Here is a 23,979-nt window from a genome sequence, read left to right on the forward strand (position 1 = left end):
ATCTCATATCACTCCCGACAGCAAGCGACAATCGATGGAATGGCGACACGCAACCTCACCCGTCAAGGTCAAAGCCAAACAGACGCTGTCAAAGCGCAAGATTATGGCAACTGTGTTCTGGGACCGGCGCGGTGTTATGCTAGTGGACTTTATGCCACGAGGAACGACAATCAACTCAGAGGCCTACTGTGCAACTCTAAAGAAGCTCCGCAGAGCAATTCAAAACAAAAGGCGCGGCATGCTGACAAAAGGAGTTTTGCTCCTGCACGATAACGCTAGGCCTCACACCTCTCAAAAGACTCGGGATTTGATTGATTCTTTTGGCTGGGAAGTTTTGGACCATGCACCATACAGCCCCGACCTTGCTCGTAGCGATTTTCACCTTTTCCGGTACCTGAAACACCATCTTGGCGGGCAGCGCTTCAATGATGACGATGAAGTGAGAGCGGCCGTGAACTCTTGGCTGTCGGAGCAGGCGGCCGAATTCTTTGAAGAGGGAATTAAAAACTTAGTTGTACGGTATGACAAGTGCTTAAATAAACAAGGTTGGTTGGTTGATTGTTTTGGGGAAGGAGACCAGACAGCGAGGTCATCGGTCTCATCGGATTAGTGAAGGACGGGGAAGGAAGTCAGCCGTGCCCTTTGAAAGGAGCCATCCCGGCATTTGCCTGGCGAATATTTAGGGAAATCACGGAAAACCTAAATCAGGATGGCCGGACGCGGGATTGAACCGTCGTCCTCCCGAATGATAAACAAGGCAACTATGTAGAAAAATAGGTAAAAGTGTGTAGAATCAGAAAATAAAAGTTTTTTTTACAAAAGTATTTGTATTATTTTTTAAAAATAAAAACGGCTCTTACTTAAAAAACAACCCTCGTAAAACAGCTGAATAGGCGTACTCACATTTTCAAGCTGTTTTAGTTTTATTTCTAGACCATACCCTCTTAGACAAATTGTAGATTCAGGTACATCTTCTGAAGAAGGCTCAATTATTTGGGCTGAAACCCAGGTAAAGGTTGGTTTCATTACCGCAGTCGAGGCTGATAGTTTCTTATATATTAGATTATCACGATTGCTGACTGGGCTGCAATGTTGAAAGTACAAAAACAAATGAAACTGGTTGACGATGCGATTTGGTAACCGGTCACCTGCATGTCGTTTCCTATGTAGTTGAACAGGGTACCACGAACGGCGCGACTCCAGAGTGCCTCACCAGTAAAGGCCGATTCCCTCTACAGCGCGGCGCGCGGCAAACGTTTTCCGCGTTGACGCGGCGGTTCGCGAAATTGGCGTTCCCATTTGGAAGCGGCAGACGCTAACGGTAGCCAATGATGGATTGCTACTGAGGTATGGGGCGGGACTCACTGAAACGCCCGTTGCTTTTGATTTAACTATACCTTGAACCTACATGAAGGAAAGACGATACTGTCTCTTTTAGAAAAACCTTTCGCCCCAGAACAGAAACTTTCATAACAGCTTTTAGTATTGCAAATTGCAGTACATAAATCCAGTTTCCTTAAATGATGGTACATTATATGCTAGATGGTAGTCATTTATTTATGACTGGAAACGTCTGACAGTTGATCCTCAGTATTTGCTGTGATAAGATCATGTATTTTAACCACTCTGTAAAAGTTAATTATTGAAATTACGAGTGAAGTAGTATCACCAAAATCAGCTCAGCAGGATGTGAGGTTCCTCTCTGTCCAACGCCATATTTTATAGTATGTCACACAGAGAAATAACCTGTAATTATGCGAAACAAAATTCATTTTCTGCTTCAACTAGAGTTGCGCTCTACCAAACTGCGGTTCGGTAGTTTTTTTACATTACATAAATGACATAGTGAGTGTTAGGATTACCTGTAGTATTGGTAACATTGTTGGGAAAGAAACGTAAATGAATGTGTCTGAGAGAAACGAGTAGCGGTCGACTTCTCTTTGTTCTTCGTTTGTTTGTTTGCTTGCCCTGCGCATAATTAGAACTGCATATAGTTCGCTGTTAACCGAGTGTCTAATTTATATCGTTACAAAATATGAATTGCATTTTAGAAGTAATAAAAATCAGTTGATCGCGTAACTTCTGCGCTTTTATGTAACCAAAGCAGTTCGTTTTAATACAAGTACAGTTTACATGCACAAGTGTAAAAAAAAAGTCTACATAATTATTATTGTTACTGTGTACTCAGTAGAACTTTCATCATCATGATCGAAGGCAAGAGTGCCCTGTTATTACTGATAAGTGCAAAGGTTGTTTATGAATAACACAAACATGTCTTAGCTAATCTCAGCGAAGTGTTGAAGCTGTGTTTGGTAAGTTTTTGTTTTAAGATTTGTTTTAGTTTTACCTTTTTATCGAGAAAATTGTGTTTTCAAGAGCTAAAAGGTAAATTTATGTAATTTTTTGTTTTTACCACAACATCCCTCTGTTTGTCATTACAAATCAATAATTTTCCAATAAAACTGATATTAAATGTTGACAGTTTCAGTTTTGCCATAAATACTGCTTATTTTTAAGTAACAGACAGGAAGATAACTACGCAGAAATATTCCGCACCCTTTCATATATCTGCACTCAGTTTCTACACGGCTCATCTCTCCAGTTTCTAGTGGAATATATCAAATTCCTAATCTCATACGCAAGGTAATAGTTACGAGGTAACGCCCGATAGGTTTGCAGCACACCTTTTGTGCAGGTAACGCGGTTACATTCTTAGCTGGCCAAAGCAACTGGCTGAACTGCTCTTGTCTACACTTACTGAACAGATCAGATCTGTGCGAAATCTTATGGGACTTAACTGCTAAAGTCATCAGTCCCTAAGCTTACACACTACGTAACCTAAATTATCCTAAGGACAAATACACACACCCATGCCCGAGGGAGGACTCGAACCTCCGCCGGGACCAGCCACACAGTCCATGACTGCAGCGCCTTAGACAGCTCGGCTAATCCCGCGCGGCTACTGAACAGACAAGATTTAATTACGATACTAATGATTTTCCTTCTTTTGGATTATATGTTTTGTGCTTCTTTGAATGTTTACTTTTTTCCCCTTATATTTGAATGAATGTTAGGTTTTTCAAACAATATAAAAATATATGAAAGTCAAAATAATTTTTATTTGCCATTCTAGTTCACTATCCAATTTTCAGTAATCGAAAACTTACAGCCTAAAGCCATGATTATAAATTGTTACCCTTTTTCACGTAGTATAATTTGTTGTGTGATACACTCTGAAAAAAGGCTGTTTGCACTTATGAGATAAAAACGACGAATACGCACTTGAAGTCTGACGCAGTTCTTTTCGAAAAGTCAGAGTTATCACCTGAACCGTCGATTCCGTCATCTTCACTGTCATTCTCACAAAATTTTGCTCCAATTCACGCAAAATTTCGTGAACTTTAAGATAAAGTAAAGCAATGTATTTCATTTCTTTACGTACTGAACGAATACTTGGTGACCTCCAGCAAACGGCTGTTTTTGAAACTACGTGTCCCTCGCAACGCAATGAAGACCGTGGCATAAACTGGCGAAACACTTCGCCCCTATGCTACAACCGTAAGTGGGAAAGCCTAACACACAAAGAAAGGAGTCAGGGCACTTCCCTGAGAATGTGAAGAAAGTAAAACTTCGACCAAACGACATCCTTGTCAGCTCTGATGTTTCTTTGTTTATCAAATGCTACTCAATGACTGTCTGAAGTATATCGGTTCCTTTTTCCCGCAAGATACCACCAAGCCCTTTCATGCATGTCTCACCACTAGCTATTTCCTGTGGAATGGCAACTTTTACGAACCGTTGGAAGGCGTCGTGGAACATTTCGGAGCACAGTCGCTGGACCTGGCATCTTGTACACCTAAGGTGAGGTATAGATAGTCGATGATACCTTCGTGGCCGGCCGGAGTGGCCGAGCGGTTCTAGGCGCTACAGTTTGGAAACGCGCGATCGCTACGGTCGCAGGTTCGAATCCTGCCTCGGGCATGGATGTGTGTGATGTCCTTAGGTTAGTTAGATTTAAGTAGTTTTAAGTTCTAGGGGACTGATGACCTCCGATGTTAAGTCCCATAGTGCTCAGAGCCATTTGAACCATTTTTTTGATACCTTCGTTGTGTGGCGCCAGGGTGAGGAAGAGCTCGGGTATTTCCTAAGACACTTGAACAGTCTCCATGCCAACATAAAATTTTCCGTGGAGGTAGAAGAGGACCAACAACTAGCCTTTCTAGATGAACTGGTCACGAGGTGTAGTGAAATCCTTGGATAACGCATGTATAAAAATCCGATACACACGAATATAACCTGCGCAAACTGTAAAATCGGCACACGATCCAGAAAATAAGCATTATTAATACGCTCGTAACTAGACGAATATGTCAGCCGCAGCGCGTCAGACGCGATAAGCGGCACCTAGTAAGCGTTCTGAGTAGTAATGGGTACTCCACCAGTCACTTAAGAAGTAGTTCAGAATGAAACACTCGGCTACGCGACACACCGGAAAAGAACAGGTCGGATACGGCCTTGCTGCCATACGTTCCCAGAGTGACGAACAGAATCGGCCGTATGTTGGGCAAACGCGGCGCCAAGACTATATATAAACCGATAAAGAAGATCAAAGAGCGCCTCAAATCAGCAAAGGAGAGAAGGGACCCGTTTGCAATGTCGAGGATATACCACATACCCTGTACATGTGGAAAATTCTATGCTGGAATGTCTGGACCATCCATTAACACCAGGATCACCGAAAATAAGCGGCATTGCAGGTTGGAACAGTTGGAGAAATCGGCCGTGGCGGAGTACGCGCTGTATGAAATCGACCGCATATAAAATTAGCCGACACGGAAGTTTTTGCTGTAGAGAAGAACCATCACACCCGCCTGTTCAGCGAAGCCATAGAAATACACAAGCATTACAGTAACTTCAACAACAAAGAAGAAAGCGTCAAGACGAACGGATCCTGTATTCCCGTGCTGCAGCGAACGACCGTTGCAGATAGTAAGGGGAGAATCGCAGTGGTAATGACCACGGAAAAGCCCTTGGATGTTGGCGCTCCAGGTACTTTGTATAACTGCGACCGCGAGCTCGACTCCAGTCTACCACCAGCAATGAAGGGTGAATCTCTGACAATGGCAGCCAGTCGTGCTGGTGAAACTCCAGAAAAATTATCAAACAAACGTAGAAGAACCCGAGACAGAAGCCATCAATGTATAATGACGTCCTGTCGAGCCCGTCAAAGCGGGAAAAATCGTACCATGTGAAATGATAGCATCGACGGTCTACCGAAATTTTCTTGACCTTTAATAGATGGGAAACACAAAGTGTTAACAGATTCTATTCGATTTTAATCGACTTTAGTTTTAGACAGTAAAATAAAATCGACAAATAAAAGTTTTAATGAGTGAGCAAGGCACGTCGCGCGCTTGCATCGGCCATCACTAGGGGATATTACCCAATGGACCATAGAAGCGAACACGAAAAATATCCATTTGAGTGGTTAACGGGGGACGTTCATGACAAACACACACTATTTAAACTATGCACAAAATTTACAACTTTGAAGATACGGCAATCAAATTTGGTACCATGCTTTAAATGAAAGTAATACATTTACTGTTAAGGTCCTTGGATTACGTATATTTAACTTTTGTTATGGAATTTAAAAATCTGCCGCGCAGGATTAGCCGAGCGGTCATGTCCGAAAGAATATACACCATATCCATATAAGTATATAGTTCTGTAAATACCTCCCATGCCCTTCTTCTTCTGTGCGGATGCACACATATTCCCCGAACTCTTACGGGACTTGGTAAGAATGTCTTCCACCAGTAATGAGTGTGTTGTGTTGGGGCGGTACACTACTAATGAAGTGAGTGGACACACAAGGTGCGAATGTGGGTCTCGCGGGAGGCATGCGCGAGATAGTCCGTGCAGTCGCACTATTCTCTGTGCCCTCGGTGGCTCAGATGGACAGCCGGCACGGTAGCTCAGCGTGTTCGGTCGGAGAGCTGATTGGCCTCTGGAATAAAAACACTGAGTGGAAGGATCAACAAACGAACTTTAACGTATGTCATGTGACGTCCGCAACGACCAAACCCAACGATCAAAAAAAAAAAAAAAAAAAAAATTGGATAGAGCATCTGTCATGTAAGCAGGAGATACCGGGTTCGAGTCGCGGTCGGGGCACACATTTTCACCTGCTCCGTTGATATATATCAATGCCTGCAAGCAGCTGAATGTTTTACTATAATTCTACTTTTGAATACATTATGGGAGTAGCAGTGATCAATGTCTTACAAATATTTACTATTAAAAACAGTCTTGATCACGATTTATTTATCAAGGTGACCGGTTTCGACCACTACTGTGGTCGTATTCAGACCATTGAGTAGGAACCTCTTTCTGTTCGAGAATCACTACTCTAAGTAGTAGTACTAGTAGTGGCACAGGCGATGAATGGCATGTTCATCTGATGACTCCATGTGGAAATATGTAGCCCATGCCGCACTTTTCATCTCACTTACACTGGACAGCGTCCGTCTGATAGCCTTGCTATCTCCGTCCATAGCGCAAGGCAAAACCAGAATTGCTTCTTCAGTAAAAGAAAGCTGCAGTTGTTCACTGAGCTAGCGTGGATGTGTTACTTCAAAAAGTGGGCGTGGCAGGAATGTCCCGTCACACATTTGATTATTTTTCAGGCACTTCATATGCGAGTTCATCATTGAAACTTCGGCAACTTGTTGTCCATCAGTTCGACTGATAAATAAATAAAAATTAAAAAATTTACATTTTAGACCAATTTCACGAGCGTTCCCCCCTTGACTCTTGTTGTCCATCAGTTCTACTAATAAATAAAAAATAAATTGAAAATTTACATTTTAGGCCAATTTCACGAGCGTTCCCCTCTTGACTCTTGTTGTCCATCAGTTCTACTAATAAATAAAAAATAAATTGAAAATTTACATTTTCCGCCAATTTCACGAGCGTCCCCCCTTGACTCTTGTTGTCTACCAGTTCTACTAATAAATAAAAAATAAATTGAAAATTTACACTTTCACGAGCGTCTCCCCTTGACTCTTGTTGTCCATCAGTTCTACTAATAAATAAAAAATAAATTGAAAATTTACATTTTCGGCCAATTTCACGAGCGTCCCCCCTTGGCTCTTGTTGTCCATCAGTTCTACTAGTAAATAAAAAATAAATTGAAAATTTACATTTTCGGCCAATTTCACGAGCGTTCCCCCCTTGACTCTTATTGTCCATCAGTTCTACTAATAAATGAAAAATAAATTTAAAATTTAAATTTTCGGCCAATTTCACGAGCGTGTCCCCCCTTGACTGTTTCCCGCAGGCGTGGGCGTGATGATGCTGCTGGCGCTGACGGTGGAGCGGTACGTGTCGGTGTGCCGGCCGGGCCGCGCGCGCGCGCTGTCCGGGCCGCCGCGGCTGCCCGTCGTGCTGATCCCGCTGCTCACGTTCGCCGCCTACATGCCCACCGCCTTCCGCTGGCGCCTCAGCGCCTGCACCGACCCGTCCACCGGTGGGCTCCTCTACCGCCGCGTCGCCAACCACCTGCTCGAGGGCTCTCTGCTCTACGACGTCTACAAGGTCGCGTTAGAGGTAAACACCTGCCACTTTTCCCTCTCTTATTCCTCATCTACTCTGACGGGCCACAAACATCGTGACCACTGAACACCGTGAGACTGAAAGTCGCTTTGTGACGGCTGCAGACATATGTCAGGATAAGGTTAGTATACAGGCGATTCCGCGATAACACACTACTGGCCATTAAAAATGCTACACCAAGAAGAAATGCAGATGATAAACGGATATTCATTGGACAAATATATTATACTAGAACTGACACGTGATTACATATTCACGCAATTTGGGTGCATAGATCCTGAGAAATCAGTGCTCAGAACAACCACCTCTCGCCGTGATAACGGTCTTGATACGCCTGAGCAATGAGTCAAACAGAGCTTGGATGAGGTGTACAGGTACAGCTGCCCATGCAGCTTCAACACGTTACCACAGTCCATCAAGAGCAGTGACTGGCGTATTGTGACGAGGCAGTTGCTCGGCCACCATTGACCAGGCGTTTTCAGTTCGTGGGAGATCTGGAGATTGTGCTGACCAGGGCAACAGTCGAACATTATCTGTATCCAGAAAGGCCCGTACAGGACCTGCAACATGCGGTCGTGCATTATCCTGCTGAAATGTAGGGTTTTGCAGGGATCGAATGAAAGGTAGAGCCACGGGTCGTAACACATCTGAAATGTAACGTCCACTGTTCAAAGTGCCGTCAATGCGAACAAGAGGTTACCGAGACATGTAACCAATGGCACCCCATACCATCACGCCGGGTGATACGCCAGTACGTCGATGACGAATACACGCTTCCAATGTGCGTTCACGGCGATGTCGCCAAACACGGATACGACCATCATGACGCTCTAAAAGAACCTGGATTCATCCGAAAAAATGGCATTTTGCCATTCGTGCACCCAGGTTCGCCGTTGAGTACACCATCGCAGGCGCTCCTGTCTGTGATGCAGCGTCAAGGGTAACCGCAGCCATGGTCTCCGAGCTGACAGTCCACGCTGCTGCAAACGTCGTCGAACTGTTCGTGCAGGTGGTTGTTGTCTTGCAAACGTCCCCATCTGTTGACTCAGGGATCGAGACGTGGCTGCACGATCCGTTACAGCCATGCGGATAAGATGCCTGTCATCTCGACTGCTATTGATACGAGGGCGTTGGGATCCAGCACGGCGTTCCGTATTGCCCTCCTGAATCCACCGATTCCATATTCTGCTAACAGTCATTGGATCTCGACCAACGCGAATAGCAGTGTCACGATACGATAAACCGCAATCGCCATAGGCTACAATCCGACCTTTATCAAAGTCGGAAACGTGATGGTACGCATTTCTCCTCCTTACACGAGGCATCACAACAACGTTTTACAGGAAACGCCGGTCAACTGCTGTTTGTGTATGAGATATTGGTTGGAAACTTTCCTATGTCAGTACGTTGTAGGTGTTGCCACCGGCGCCAACCTTGTGTAAATGCTCTGAAAAGCTAATCATTCCCATATCACAGCATATTCTTCCTGTCGGTTAAATTTCGCGTCTGTAGCACGTCATCTTCGTGGTGTAGCAATTTTAATGCCCAGTAGTGTATTACAACCTTTCACGGATGATGGACAAGGGTAAATGAATAGCCATTTATTGAAAGAGTAGACGTAACTTTTTTTTATCATTTTTCGCTTTTTGCCTGGTTATGAAACAGTAGATGTAGGCCTGTAATTCTATGCTAAATACACTGAAGAGCCGAAGTAACTGGTACACCTGCCTAATATCGCATAGGGCCACTGCGAGCACGCAGATGTGCCGCAGCACGACTTGGTATGGACTCGATTAATGTCTGAAGTAGTGCTGGAGGGAACTGACACCATGAATCCTGCAGGGCTGTCCGTAAATCCGTAAGAGTACAAGGCGTTGGAGATCTCTTCTGAACAGCACGTTGCAAGGAATGCTCAATAATGATCATGTCTGGGGAGTTTGGACCCAGCGAAAGAGCTTAAACTCAGAAGAGTGTTCCCGGAGCGCTCTGCAGCAATTCTGGGCGTGTGGGGTGTCACATTGTCCCGACGGAATTGCCCAAGTCCGTCGGATTGCGCAATGGATATGAATGGCTCAAATGGTTCAAATGGCTCTGAGCACTATGGGACTAAACTTCTGAGGTCATCAGTCCCCTAGAACTTAGAGCTACTTAAACCTAACTAACCTAAGGACACCACACACATCCATACCCGAGGCAGGATTCGAAACTGCGACCGTAGTGGTCGCGCGGTTCCACAGTGAAGCGCCTAGAACCGCTCGGCCACACCGGCCGGCGATATGGATGGATGCAGGTGATCAGACAGAATGCTTACGTACGCTAACCTGTCAGAGTAGTATCTAAATGTATCACGGGTCCCATATCACTCCAACTGCACACGCCCCACAACATTACTGAGCCTCCACCAGCTTGAACAGTCCCCTGCTGACATGCGGAATCCATGGAAATTTTTTGGGGAAATTTGTGGTAAGGTTTTATGAGACCAAACGGCTGAATTTATCGGTCCCTAGGCTTACACACTAATTAATCTAACTTAAACTAACTTACGCTAAGGACAACACACACACCCATGCCCGAGCGAAGACTCGAACCTCCGACGTGGGGAGCCGCGATAAGCGTGACAAGCCGAAGGGTCTATGGATTCATGAGGTTGTATTCATAACTGTTCACGTCCATCCGCTCGATACAATTTGAAACGAGACTTGTCCTACCAGGCAACATGTTTCCAGTCATCAATAGTCCAATCTCGGTGTTCAGTGGCCCAGGCGGGGCGTAGAGTTTTCCGTCGTGCAGTCATCAAAGGAACACGAGTGGGCCTCCGGTTCCAAAAGTCCATATCGATGATGTTTCGTTGAATAGTTCGCACGCTGACAGTTGTTGAAGGCCCAGCACTGAAATCTGCAGCAATTTCCGGAAGGGTTGCACGTCCGTCACGTTGAACGGTTCTCTTCAGTCGTCGTTGGTCTCGTTCTTGCAAGATCTTTTTCCGGCCGCAGTGATGTCGGAGATTTCATGTTTTACCGGATTCCTGGTGTTCACAGTACACTCGTGAAACGGTCGTACAGGAAAATCCCCACTTCATCGCAATCTTGGAGATGCTGCGTCCCAACGCTCGTGCGCCGACTATAACACAACGTTCAAACTCACTTCAATCTTGATAACGTGCCATTGTAGCGACAGTAACCGATCCAACAACTGCGGAGACACTTCTAGTAGTACACAGGCGTTGCCGTCCACAGCGCCGTATTCTTCCTGTTTACATACCTCTGCTTTGAATAGCCATGCCTATACCAGTTTCTTAGGCTCTTCAGTGTGTCTTAATTGCAAGTAATTTTAAAATGCTGTTGTTTCCTTCATATTTTGTTAAAAGATCAAATATTCTGGACATCCGCCATTTTATCAAAATATTTCATGTTACCTTGTAACTGAATTGACAATGTGTTTTGACGCCTGTTAGTGAAGAGCACAATAATGCATTATAAAATCTGGATTACTGTGTATTCATTTTACTGTTTGAAAGGACATTTAGCACCATGGTTTCCTGAGATGAAGATGTATATTTTCTTGGAGGGAAAAGTAAATCAAACCCTCAAATCAATACGAGAAATGCACTGAGGTGATAAAAGTCATGGGATAGCGATATGCAAGTATAAGATGAGAGTAGCATCGCGTACAGAAATTATAAAAGGGCGGAGCTGTCATTTGTACTCAGGTGATTCATGTGAAAAGGTTTCCGACGTGATTATGGCCGCACGACAGAAATTAACAGAATTTGAACGCCGAATGATAGTTGGAGCTACACGCATGGGAGATTCCACTTCGGAAATCGATAGGGAATTCATTATCCCGGGATGTCCAGTGTCAAGTGTGTGCCGAGAATACCACTTTTCAGGCATTACCTCTTACCACGGACAACGCAGTGGCTGATGGCCTTCACTTAACAACCGAGAGCAGGGCCGTCTGCGTAGAATTGTCAGAGCTAACAGACAAGCAACACTGCGTGAAATAACTGCAAAAATCAATCTGAGACGTACGACGTACGTATCCGTAAGGACAGTGCGGCGAAATCTGGCATTAAAGGGCTGTGGCAGCAGACTACCTACACGAGTGCCTTTGCTAACAGCACGTCGTCGCCTGCAGCGCCTCTACTGGGCTAGTGACCCTGTCACTTGGACCATATAAATACCTGACCTAGTCAGATGAGTTACGATTGTAGTTGGGAAGAGCTGATAGTACGTTTCGATTGTGTCGCGGACCCTACGAAGCCGTGGACCCAGGTTGTTAACAAGGCACTGTGCGAGTCGGTGTTTGCTACATAATGATGTGGGCTGTGGTGACATGGAATGGGCTGTCTTCTGGTTCAACTGTACCGATCTTATACTGTAATGGTTATGTTCAATTACTTGGAGACTATTTGCAGCCATTCGTGGACTTCAAAAAATGGTTCAAATGGCTCTGAGCACTATGGGACTTAACTTCTGAGGTCATCAGTCCCCTAGAACTTAGAACTACTTAAACATAACTAACCTAAGGACATCGCACACATCCATGCCCCAGGCAAGATTCGAACCTGCGACCGTAGCGGTCGCGTGGTTCCAGACTGTAGCGCCTAGAACCGCTCAGCCACTCCGGCCGGCTCGTGGACTTCAATTATGGATAGGAATACGCCTTATCCGTGGGCCGCAATAGTTCGCGAATGGTTTGAAGAACATTATGGTAAGTTCGATTGAATGATTTGGCCACACAGAGAGCCTGACATGAATACCACCGAAAACTTGAGATATAATCGGGAGGTCAGTTCGTGCACAAAGTCCTGCACCCCCAACACCTTCTCAGTTATGGACGGATATACAGACGTGTTCAAATTATTAGACAGTTATTACACATTTACATCCACATACTCATTATATTTGTGCATTCAATACTTTGTATACATGCCTTGGTTCTTAATCAATTTTTTTTCCTGTTTGGTATTTTCTTATTAACTTTTCACATGACATTTTAATATCATTGTCATGGTACCAGATTTCCTCTAGTTTCTCTACGAGATCTTGTTTTGTGGTTATTGTAAATTTCCTTATCCTCCGTTTCACAATAGCCCATAAATTTTCAATTGGATTCATATCAGGGCTATTCCCTGGCCAGGACAACACTTTCAGTTGCTTTTCTTCCACGTGCTTGGAAACACTTTTGGCTTTGTGACAAGGTGCCCCATCATGCATAAAGATGGCATCTTTATTAGGAAACCACTCATTTATTTGGGGGGAAAGTTACTTTTCAAGGATTTCTTTGCACTGTTCTTGCCTCATTGTCCCTTCAACAATGTGTAATCTGCCAAGACCTTTCACAGGCATCACACGCCGCACCAAAAAGGAAGTTGGATACTTCACACATTGCTGCACACACACACAGCTTTGAAATGTTCTCCAGGTCTGCGACGAATATACTGCCTGCTTTCTTCAATCACAGTGAATACAGATTCATCACTGAAGCATGTGTACAAAATTGCAAGTTAGAAAACTGGGGAATAGTAGCATAGGAGGCCTCAACATTCCAAACATCAAATGTGCATGTCTTCAGTATCAATAAAACATCACAATTTCAAGCGAAAACTCCTAACTGTAGAGACCAGACCCACTTAATTTACCATATCACTGCACATACCTTAACCCAGTCCTCACCTGTCCACTCCTGAAATTGTTTAGCCCACTGCAACCTTTTGGGTTTTCATGGCAGGTGTGATTTTCTGTTTTTCCTTGGTTGGCATGCCTTTAAACCACATTCAAACAGCCTCCTCCTCACTGTCACAGGTGAAACTTCAACACCCAAACCTTTCAGCTGATGGCTCATGTCTGTAGAAGTAAGTTTACTGTTCATTGTTGGATGTTTGTAGGTCTTCTCATTGTTCTAGGGCTGATTTTTCTTTTACGTCCACATTTTCCTTTCCTGTTTGGCTTGTATTCACCACATTTCTGCACTGAAAGTTTGATTGTGCTGACCCCATTTTCTGCAATATTTTCATTCTGTCAGCAATGTCTTGCTGTGTATAAATATTTTCAGCAAGAAGTGCTACTACAGCCGAAACTTCACAAGATGAAACATCTTTCGTCTTCCCCATAATCTGACTTTCTTTGGAAACTCCACGATTTATTACTATAGCTAAAAACATACAAGTTCACAAGCTATGTAATGTCTTGTTAATGTAGCAAGAAGTTGATAGAATAGATAACAAGCTGAAGTACACCACAGAAGTATAAAACATTACTGTAAACACAGTTTCAAAGCATATACACCGACAACTAACACCAACACAATTTGGAGAGAAAGTGAGAAATGTTACCAACTGTGAAAAATTCTGTGATCTGTGAGTTGCTTTGAAGGGAAATTTCGTGGCATCAATCAAACCATTAAAACAAATCAATTACTACTCTTTTCTCTCCTTATTTTACACCAGAAAACTTAAGAGTATCAAAAATAATCGTTTAGTCTAATAATTTGAACAAGTCTGTAGATGCAGTATGGCTCGGTATTTCTGCAGGGGATTTCCAACGACTTGCTGAGTCCATACCACCTCGAGTTCCTACACTACGCTGGAAAAAAGGAGGTCCAACAGGATATTAGGACGTATCTCTTGACTTTCGTCACTTCAGTGTATTATGAATGAAGTGCGGATGTGAAGAGGGCGTCATGCAAGAACAATCGGAATCAAGCTGTAGTGGTAGAGAGTCCATACTTTTCGGAGCCGCTACATTGGTGGGTGCACGTGACAATGACGCTTAACCCTCACATGTACGGAAGGCAGTAAAAATACGTGACACGTAAAGCTTTACCTGGAAAGCATGGAGCAATTTCAAACAAATAAGGTACGAAATTGACTCACGATCTTATAAAAGATGGTATCACATTAGGACAGCCCTTGTACTCTTAGGGATGGTGGTGGGAATGGGGAAGGTAAGGGGCTGACATTTTAGCATACTCCAATATTTGGACAAACTCCGATCACACGTAGTACATGTATGGTTTCCTGTGTAGATAAACATACCTTGCGGTAAGGCACCTCTAGCATTCCTTTTGGTGGGGGTGTCGATAGGGAAGTTGTGACTCGTACGTATAATGCTGGAGTGCATGGCGAAATTTTAAGGAAACTTAGAAAGGGAGGAAGATTAAGGCTAATGTCCCGTCGAAGACTATGTCATTAAGAGACGGAGCACATGCTAAGATGAGAAAAGCATGGGGAACGAAATCGGACTTGTCTATTGAAGTGAACGCTCCCATCACCTACCTTAAGTGATGGAGGGAAATCATGGAAAACCTAAATCTGGATGGCCGGATAGGTATTTGAACCGCCGCCCTCCCGAATGCGAATCCAGTGTCTGGACCCCTGCCTCATTTCGCTCGGTAAACTAACTTAGCACAAACACGACTTATTCTGTAAAAAATACTGATGGGAAAGGGGGAGTAGGGGCATCGGAAATAGCCAACGCCCCAACGAATGGGAGTGGGGGATGGGAAGGAGGTGACAAGTAATCTGAAACAACAAACATTAGTGCTCTGTCAGCTGTATTTGGTGTTGCTAGGTTGACAACTGACATTTAGGGGTGGATGTACGATTGTGTGATTTCTGCTCTTATTTCACGCAGTGTTGCTTGCCCATTAGGACTCAAAACTCTACGCAAACACCCCTGCTCTCGGCTGTTAAGTGAAGGCCGTCAACCACTGTGTTGTCTGTGGTGAGAGGTAATGCCTGAAATTAGGTATTCTCCGCACAGTCTGGACACTGGAGAACTCTGTATATTGAATTCCCTAACGATTTCGAAATTGAAAATCCCATGTGTGCAGCTCCAACTAGCATCCCGTTGTTAATTCCTGTCGTGAGGCCATATACACGTTGTAAATCTTTTCACATGAATCACCAGAGAACAAATGACAGCACCTCCAATGCATGTCCTTTTAAATACACATCAAAAAAAGTTATCACCTCGGTTCCGAGAGTTCAGGAACCTGTACAGAATATTGGAACATCAACATAAACATCATTTCCGCCCTTTTTGTTGCTCATGAAAACCACACATTGCATGTTGTACCGCCATACAGCGAGACCTTCAGAGGTGGTGGTCCAGGTTGCTCTCGCTTCCCGCGCCCGGGTTCGATTCCCGGCGGGGTCAGGGATTTTCTCTGCCTCGTGATGACTGTGTGTTGTTTGATGTCCTTAGGTTAGTTAGGTTTAAGTAGTTCTAAGTTCTAGGGGACTGATGACCATAGATGTTAAGTCCCATAGTGCTCAGAGCCATTTGAACCAACCAGATTGCTCTACACACCGGTACCTGTAATACCCTGCAGCAGCACGTCCTCTGGCATTGATGCAGACCTGTATTCATCGTGTCATACTATCCACAAGTTCATCAATGCACTGTTAGTCACATCGTCCCAATGATGAGTGTCGCATATGCGATTCGGCGTAGATCCTTCAGAGTGGTTGGTGGGTCCGTCGTCCATAAACAGCCCTTTTTAGTTTATCCCAGGCATGTTCGATAGGGTTCATGTCTGGAGAACATGCTCGCCACTCTAGTCGAGCGATGTCGTTATCCTGAAGGAAGTCATTCACAAGATGTGCACGATGGGGGCGCGAATTGTCGTCCATGAAGACGAATGCCTCGCCAATATGCTGCCAATATGGTTGCATTATCGGTCGGTGGATGGCATTCACGTATCGTACAGCCGTTACGGCGTCTTCCGTGACTACCAGCAGCGTACGTTGGTCCCTGATAATGCCACCCCAAAACACCACCTTGCTGCAGTCGCTGGACAGTGTGTCTAAGGCCTTCAGCCTGAGCAGGTTGCCTCAAAACGCGTCTCCGACGATCGTCTGGTTGAAGGCATATGCGACTCTCATCGGTGAAGCGAACGTTATGCCAATCCTGAGCGGTCCATTTGGCATGTTGTTGGGTCCATCTGCACTGCGCTGCATGGTGTAGTGGTTGCAAAGATGGACCCCGCCATGGCCGTCGGGAGTGAATTTGCGCATCATGCAGCCTATTGCTCACAGTTTGAGTCGTAACACGACGTCCTGTGGCTCCACGAAAAGCATTATTCAACATGGTGGCGTGCTTTCAGGATTCCTCCGAGCCATAATCCGTAGGTAGCGGTCATCCACTGCAGTAGTAGCCCTTGGCCGACCTGAGCGAGCCATGTCATCGACAGTTCCTGTCTCTGTGTATCTCCTCCATGTCCCAACAACATCGCTTTGGTTCACTCTACATCTACATCTACATACATACTCCGCAATCCACCATACGGTGCGTGGCGGGGGGTACCTCGTACCACAACTAGCATCTTCTCTCCCTGTTCCACTCCCAAACAGAACGAGGGAAAAATGACTGCCTATATGCCTCTGTACGAGCCCTAGTCTCTCTTGTGGTCTTTCTGCGAAATATAAGTTGGCGGCAGTAAAATTGTACTGCAGTCAGTCTCAAATGCTGGTTCTCTAAATTTACTCACTAGCGATTCATGAAAAGAACGCCTCCTTTCCTCCAGAGACTTCCACCCGAGTTCCTGAAGCATTTCCGTAACACTCGTGTGATGATCAAACCTACTAGTAACGCATCTAGCAGCCCGCCTCTGAATTGCTTCTATGTCCTCCCTCAATCCGACCTGATAGGGATCCCAAACGCTCGAGCAGTACTCAAGAATAGGTCGTATTAGTGTTTTATGAGCGGTCTCCTTTACAGATGAACCACATCTTCCCAAAATTCTACCAATGAACCGAAGACGACTATCCGCCTTCCCCACAACTGCCATTACATGCTTGTCCCACTTCATATCGCTCTGCAATGTTACGCCCAAATATTTAATCGACGTGACTGTGTCAAGCGCTACACTACTAATGGAGTATTCGAACATTACGGGATTCTTTCTCCTATTCATCTGCATTAATTTATATTTATCTATATTTAGAGTTAGCTGCCATTCTTTACACCAATCACAAATCCTGTCCAAGTCATCTTGTATCCTCCTACAGTCACTCAACGACGAAACCTTCCCGTACACCACAGCATCATCAGCAAACAGCCACACATTGCTATCCACCCTATCCAAAAGATCATTTATGTAGATAGAAAACAACAGCGGACCTACCACACTTCCCTGGGGCAATCCAGATGATACCCTCACCTCCGATGAACACTCACCATCGAGACAACGTACTGGGTTCTATTACTTAAGAAGTCTTCGAGCCACTCACATATCTGGGAACCAATCCCATATGCTCGTACCTTAGTTAGGAGTCTGCAGTGGGGCAGTGAGTCAAACGCAATCCGGAAGTCAAGGAATATGGCATCCGTCAGATACCCTTCATCAATGGTTCGCAAGATATCATGCGAAAAAAGGGCGAGTTGCGTTTCGCAGGAGCGAGGCTTTCTAAAGCCGTGGTGATGCATGGACAGCAACTTCTCTGTCTCAAGGAAATTCATTATATTCGAACCGAGAATATGTTCGAGAATCCTGCAACTAACCGATGTTAAGGATATTGTTCTGTAATTTTGAGGATCCGTCCTTCTACCCTTCTTATATACAGGCGTCACTTGCGCTTTTTCCAGTCGCTCGGGACTTTACGTTGGGCAAGAGATTCGCGATAAATGCAAAGAAGATGCCTGGACACTTTTCTTGTTGAGAGCCCTTCCTGGCAAAAAGTCACAATGCGGAAGCGATAGAACCGTGGTACTGATCGTCTAGGCATGGTTGCACTACAGACAACACGAGCCGTGTACCTCCTTCCTGGTGGAATGACTGGAACTGATCGGCTGTTGGACCCCCTCCATCTAATAGGCGCTGTTCACGCACGGTTGTTTACATCCTTGGGCGGGTTTAGTGACATCTCTGAACAGTCAAAGGGGCTGTGTCTGTGATACAATATCCACAGTGAACGTCTGTCTTCAGGAGTTCTGGAAACTGTGATGCAAAACTTTTTTTGATGTACGAGGTGTGGCTAGAAAAAAACCGGACTAGTACTGGTGAAACAATAAAACGAATGCAATAAGGCTGAAAGTCGCGTGGCCTGTCACGTGACTCTTGCTCCGCCTACTGCTCGAGTTTCATCTGCCTCCTGCCCGTGGCGTCTGTTTTAAGTAGTTGACGTTTTGTCTGTGCGTCGGAAAATGTTGAGTGTACAGAAAGAACAGCGTGTTATCATAAAATTTTGTTTCAAACTAGGAAAATCTGCAAGTGAAACGTTTGTAATGTTGCAACAAGTGTACGGCGATGATTGTTTATCGCGAACACAAGTGTTTGAGTGGTTTAAACGATTTAAAGATGGCCGCGAAGACACCAGTGATGACACTCGCACTGGCAGACCATTGTCAGCAAAAACTGATGCAAACATTGAAAAAATCGGTAAACTTGTTCGACAAGATCGCCGTTTAACAATCAGAGCAGTGTCTGAGTTAACAGGAGTTGACAAGGAAAGTATTAGGCAGATTCTTCATGAAAGTTTCAACATGAACAAAGTGTGTTCAGAAATGGTTCCAAAGTGTCTCACAATTGAACAGAAGGAACGCCGAAGAATGATTTGTTCTGACATCCTGGAAAACATTGAAAGTGATCCCACCTTCTTACAAAATGTTATTACTTGCGATGAATCGTGGTTTTTTACTTACGATCCCGAAACTAAACGCCAATCGATGCATTGGAAAACTCCTGGTTCTCCACGACAAAAAAAAGCACGAATGTCAAAATCGAAATTCAAGGCAATGATGATTTTTTTTTTTTTTTTTTTTTTTACATCAAAGGGATTGTGCACATTGATTGGGTACCAGAGGGACAAGCAGTGAATTACTACATTAGCGTCCTGGCTATCCTACGTGAGCGAGTACGGAGAAAACGGAACGATTTGTGGAGAAAAAAGTCATGGATCCTTCACCAAGACAATGCCCCAGCTCACAGTGCGTTGTCAGTGAAGACGTTTTTGGCAAAACACAACATTCCCATCTTAGATCATCCACCCTACTCACCTGATTTGGCCCCCTGTGACTTTTTTCTTTTCCCTAGAGTCAAGTCAGCTTTGAAAGGAACTAGATTTGAGACTGTTGAAACAGTAAAAGAAAAAGCGACGGAAGTAATGTATGGACTTACCGAAAATGATCTGCAGCATTGCTATGAACAGTGGAAAATTCGTATGGAGCGGTGTAGAGACCGAGGAGGAGAGTACATTGAAGGAGATAATATGAAATTGTAAATAATTGTAAATAAATGTTTTTTCCAGCATCAGTCCGGTTTTTTTCTAGCCGCACCTCGTATGTACTTTCTATACGCGATTCTACCGCCATTGGTATGTGTACATATCGCTATCCCGTGACTTTTGTCGCCGCAGTGTAAACTAAAATAAACTAATTTTGAGACAGTTTATTGACAGAAGGAAAGGGTGACGGGTCCAGAAGCCCCTCGTAATGCACGCACTGCCGCTGGCTGTAGTATTTAGTAGCGGCCTGCGGCCTGCTGCCTGCTGTGAGTCCCCTGGGTGACGGCGCGCCCGCGCGGCAGCTGGTGTTCAAGGTGTGCCCGACGCTGCTGCTGGCGGCGCTGAACCTGCGCATCATGCTGGTGTACCGCCGGTCGTGCGAGCGCCGGCGCCGCATGACGCTGTGCCGCAGCGCCTCCTCCGACCACGACGACACCCGGCACTTCGCCGAGGAGCGCCGGCTCGTGCTGCTGCTCGGCAGCACCTCCATCCTCTTCCTGGTGAGCCGCCGCTGCCCGAGCCGGACACTCGGCCAGCTCGGTGAACCGTACTCGGTAGAGAAATACAGCACACTGTACCACGTAGGTTTAACCAAGTTGGTGATTCCGATAGTTGGCCTCTGTGGCCATCACATCAAAAACTCTCAGCTGTTTATTGAGAAAATTAAACTTATCAGAGTTGATCCAAACGATATTTGCCCCCCTTCTTGCAGCGGGTGTACCGTAGGTCTCTAGAGGAGCGTAGTGTTCCAAAGGATTGGAAAAGGGCACATGTCATCCCCGTTTTCAAGAAGGGGCGTCGAACAGATGTGCAGAACTACAGACCTTTATCTCTAACGTCGATCAGTTGTAGAATTTTGGAACACGTATTATGTTCGAGTATAATGACTTTTCTGGAGACTAGAAATATACTCTGCAGGAATCAGCATGGGATTCGAGATAGACGATCGTGTGAAACCCAGCTCGCGCTATTCGTCCACGAGACTCAGAGGGCCATAGACACGGGTTCCCAGGTAGATGCCGTGTTTCTTGACTTCCTCAAGGCGTTCGATACAGTTCCCCACAGTCGTTTAATGAACAAAGTAAGAGCATATGGACTATCAGACCAATTGTGTGATTGGATTGAAGAGTTCCTAGATAACAGAGCGCAGCATGTCATTCTCAATGGAGAGAAGTCTTCCGAAGTAAAAGTGATTTCAGGTGTGCCACAGGGGAGTGTCGTAGGACCGTTGCTATTCACAATATACATAAATGACCTTGTGGATGACATCGGAAGTTCACTGAGGCTTTTTACGGATGATGCTGTGGTATATCGAGAGGTTGTAACAATGGAAAATTGTACTGAAATGCAGGAGGATCTGCAGCGAATTGACGCATGGTGCAGGGAATGGCAATTGAATCCCAATGTAGACAAGTGTAATGTGCTGCGAATACATAGAAAGAAAGATCCTTTATCATTTAGCTACAATATAGCAGGTCAGCAACCGGAAGCAGTTAATTCCATAAATTATCTGGGAGTACGCATTAGGAGTGATTTAAAATGGAATTATCATATAAAGTTGATCGTCGGTAAAGCAGATTCCAGACTGAGATTGATTGGAAGAATCCTAAGGAAATGCAATCCGAAAACAAAGGAAGTAGGTTTCAGTACGCTTGTTCGCCCACTGCTTGAATACTGCTCAGCAGTGTGGGATCCGTACCAGATAGGGTTGATAGAAGAGATAGAGAAGATCCAACGGAGAGCAGCGCGTTTAGTTACAGAATCATTTAGTAATCGCGAAAGCGTTACGGAGATGATAGATAAACTCCAGTGGAAGACTCTGCAGGAGAGACACTCAGTAGCTCGGTACGCGCTTTTGTTGAAGTTTCGAGAACATACCTTCATCGAGGAGTCAAGCAGTATATTGCTCCCTCCTACGTACATCTCGTGAAGAGACCATGAGGATAAAATCAGAGAGATTAGAGCCCACACAGAGGCATACCGACAATCCTTCTTTCCACGAACAATACCAGACTGAAATAGAAGGGAGAACCGATAGAGGTACTCAAGGTACCCTCCGCCACACACCGTCAGGTGGCTTGCGGAGTATGGATGTAGATGTAGATGTAGATATTTTAGTCAGCCTGGTGTAACGTGTTACTATCTTTACGACGTTTCTCATCGAGCCATATACGTTATCTCGCATTTCCAGGTGCTTCTCTCACACAAATAATGATGATAAAAATTCAGGGCCGTACCAGCCCAATCCCTTCCTAACCATTTAGAAAAAAAAAACGGAGCTGGAAAATTATTAATTTAATTACTTTAATCATTTAACTACAAGTATGCAAATTTTTTTTAAGTAGCCTGATAAATAGCACTCCATGTCGTGCATGAAGCAACTTGATTAATTCAGGATAGGAAATCGGAGTAAACTCAGCCTGCTTCCTATCACCTGAAACCTCCCTTAAGAGTTGCGATCCGTACTCACCAAGCGTTCACCAAAGAGTGCCGCTTCCTCTTTCGAGATTACCTAGCTCCCCGTGCAGCGGAATCTACCACAGGGGTAGCCCTCCGTCACCAACCTCACACACAAAAACAGCCTTCGACTAAGATGGGTAAACCTCTCTGTTCAGGTATTGGAAACCTAAGTTGGTCATCCTGTGCTTTCCTTCGAACGAGAAGCAACATCGTCTACTCCCAGCAGACGATGACCAACTCAGCGTTTCCCACAAAACAAAACCGAAACCCCACATTGAAACACACATATAATATTCAACAGGCCTTATTTGAGTGCTCAGTCTTTCTAGAAGAGTTCATGAATTGAGCTAAAATCAGGTAGTAAAGTGAATAAGTTGTACCGGATTCGACAAGCGTCTTATGAAACGACTTCACAGAGACGTTTCACTGGATGTGGTCTCGCTATTTACGAAAGTTCCTGTCAAGAACGTACTGAAACTGTTGGCAGAGCATTCTCCTCCTGAGACGACAAAGCTCTTCCGAAATGTTATGACGATCACATTCTTCTTGTACGGTGGTAAATTTTAAGAAATGACGGACGGAATGGTTATGGGTTTCCGTTGTCTCCAGCAACCGCCAACATTGTTATGGAACATTCTGAGGAACGTACAGTGAATCTGGCTCTCCCACGCCCATCTTCACTGTATCGTTATTTTGACGACACGTTTATTGTATGGTCACACGGTGTAAAGACTCTTGAGCACTTCTACGAATATATGCACCCAAACATCCAGTTCAACGCCGCGACAGAAAAAGAGGGGAGGCTGCCATTTTTAGACATATTGGTATAACGAAAGTCGGATGGACGTCTCGACCACTCAGTGTACCGCAAACCAACGCACATTGATTTATATCGCCCAGAGTTTTCACCATCCAGTCCAGAAGAGAGCAGATTTAAATACACTGGTACATAGAGCAAAAACTGTGTCTGACGAGGACCACCTGGATTCCGAAATTAATCATGTGAAGTATGTGTTCCGAAAGAACGGCTATGGGTCTTGTGATATGAAGTCAGCGTTCGCTAAGAAAAGGAAACGTGAAAATATTGACCATTCATATGACAAGCCACCGATAGCATTCCTTCCTTTCTGTGGCGCAACATGCAGTAAAATGGAGTCCTGGGAAGACGAGGTACCAGACCTACTTTACGTCCTCCTAAGAAGATAAAGCATATGCTGCGCCCTGTGAAGGACAGTCTCGGCCTCAGGATGCCTGGAATTTACAACATCCCATGTGCGTGTGGTAGCACTTACATCAGTCAGTCCATCCGCACCGTTTCCGAGCCCTGTGCAGAACATCAACAACATACACTACTGCCATTAAAACTGCTACAACAAGAAGAAATGAAGATGATAAACGGGTATTCATTGGACAAATATATTATACTAGAACTCACATGTGATTACATTTTCACGCGATTTGGGTGCATAGATCCTGAGAAATCAGTATTCAGAACAACCACCTCAGGCAGTAATAACGGCCTTGATACGCTTGGGTATTGAGTCAAACAGAGCTTGGATGGCGTGCACAAGTACGGTTGCCCACGCAGCTTCAACACGATACCACAGTTCATCAAGAGTAGTGACTGGCGTATTGTGACGAGCCAGTTGCTCGGCCACCATTGACCAGACGTT

At 44.8% G+C, this 23,979-nt stretch overlaps 1 protein-coding gene across 1 annotated transcript in view; it reads left to right on the plus strand.

Annotated features, from left to right (window-relative positions):
* LOC124720926 (probable G-protein coupled receptor AH9.1) overlaps positions 1 to 23,979 on the plus strand; it is a 93,942-nt gene that overhangs the window by 39,812 nt on the left and 30,151 nt on the right. Inside the window, exons 3-4 of the mRNA XM_047245892.1 lie at positions 7,343 to 7,611; positions 20,149 to 20,346. Coding sequence (XP_047101848.1) covers positions 7,343 to 7,611; positions 20,149 to 20,346 — 467 coding nt within the window. The remainder of the gene's footprint in view (positions 1 to 7,342; positions 7,612 to 20,148; positions 20,347 to 23,979) is intronic.

Source organism: Schistocerca piceifrons, chromosome 1 (genome assembly GCF_021461385.2).
Source record: "Schistocerca piceifrons isolate TAMUIC-IGC-003096 chromosome 1, iqSchPice1.1, whole genome shotgun sequence".
Lineage (NCBI taxonomy): Eukaryota > Metazoa > Arthropoda > Insecta > Orthoptera > Acrididae > Schistocerca > Schistocerca piceifrons.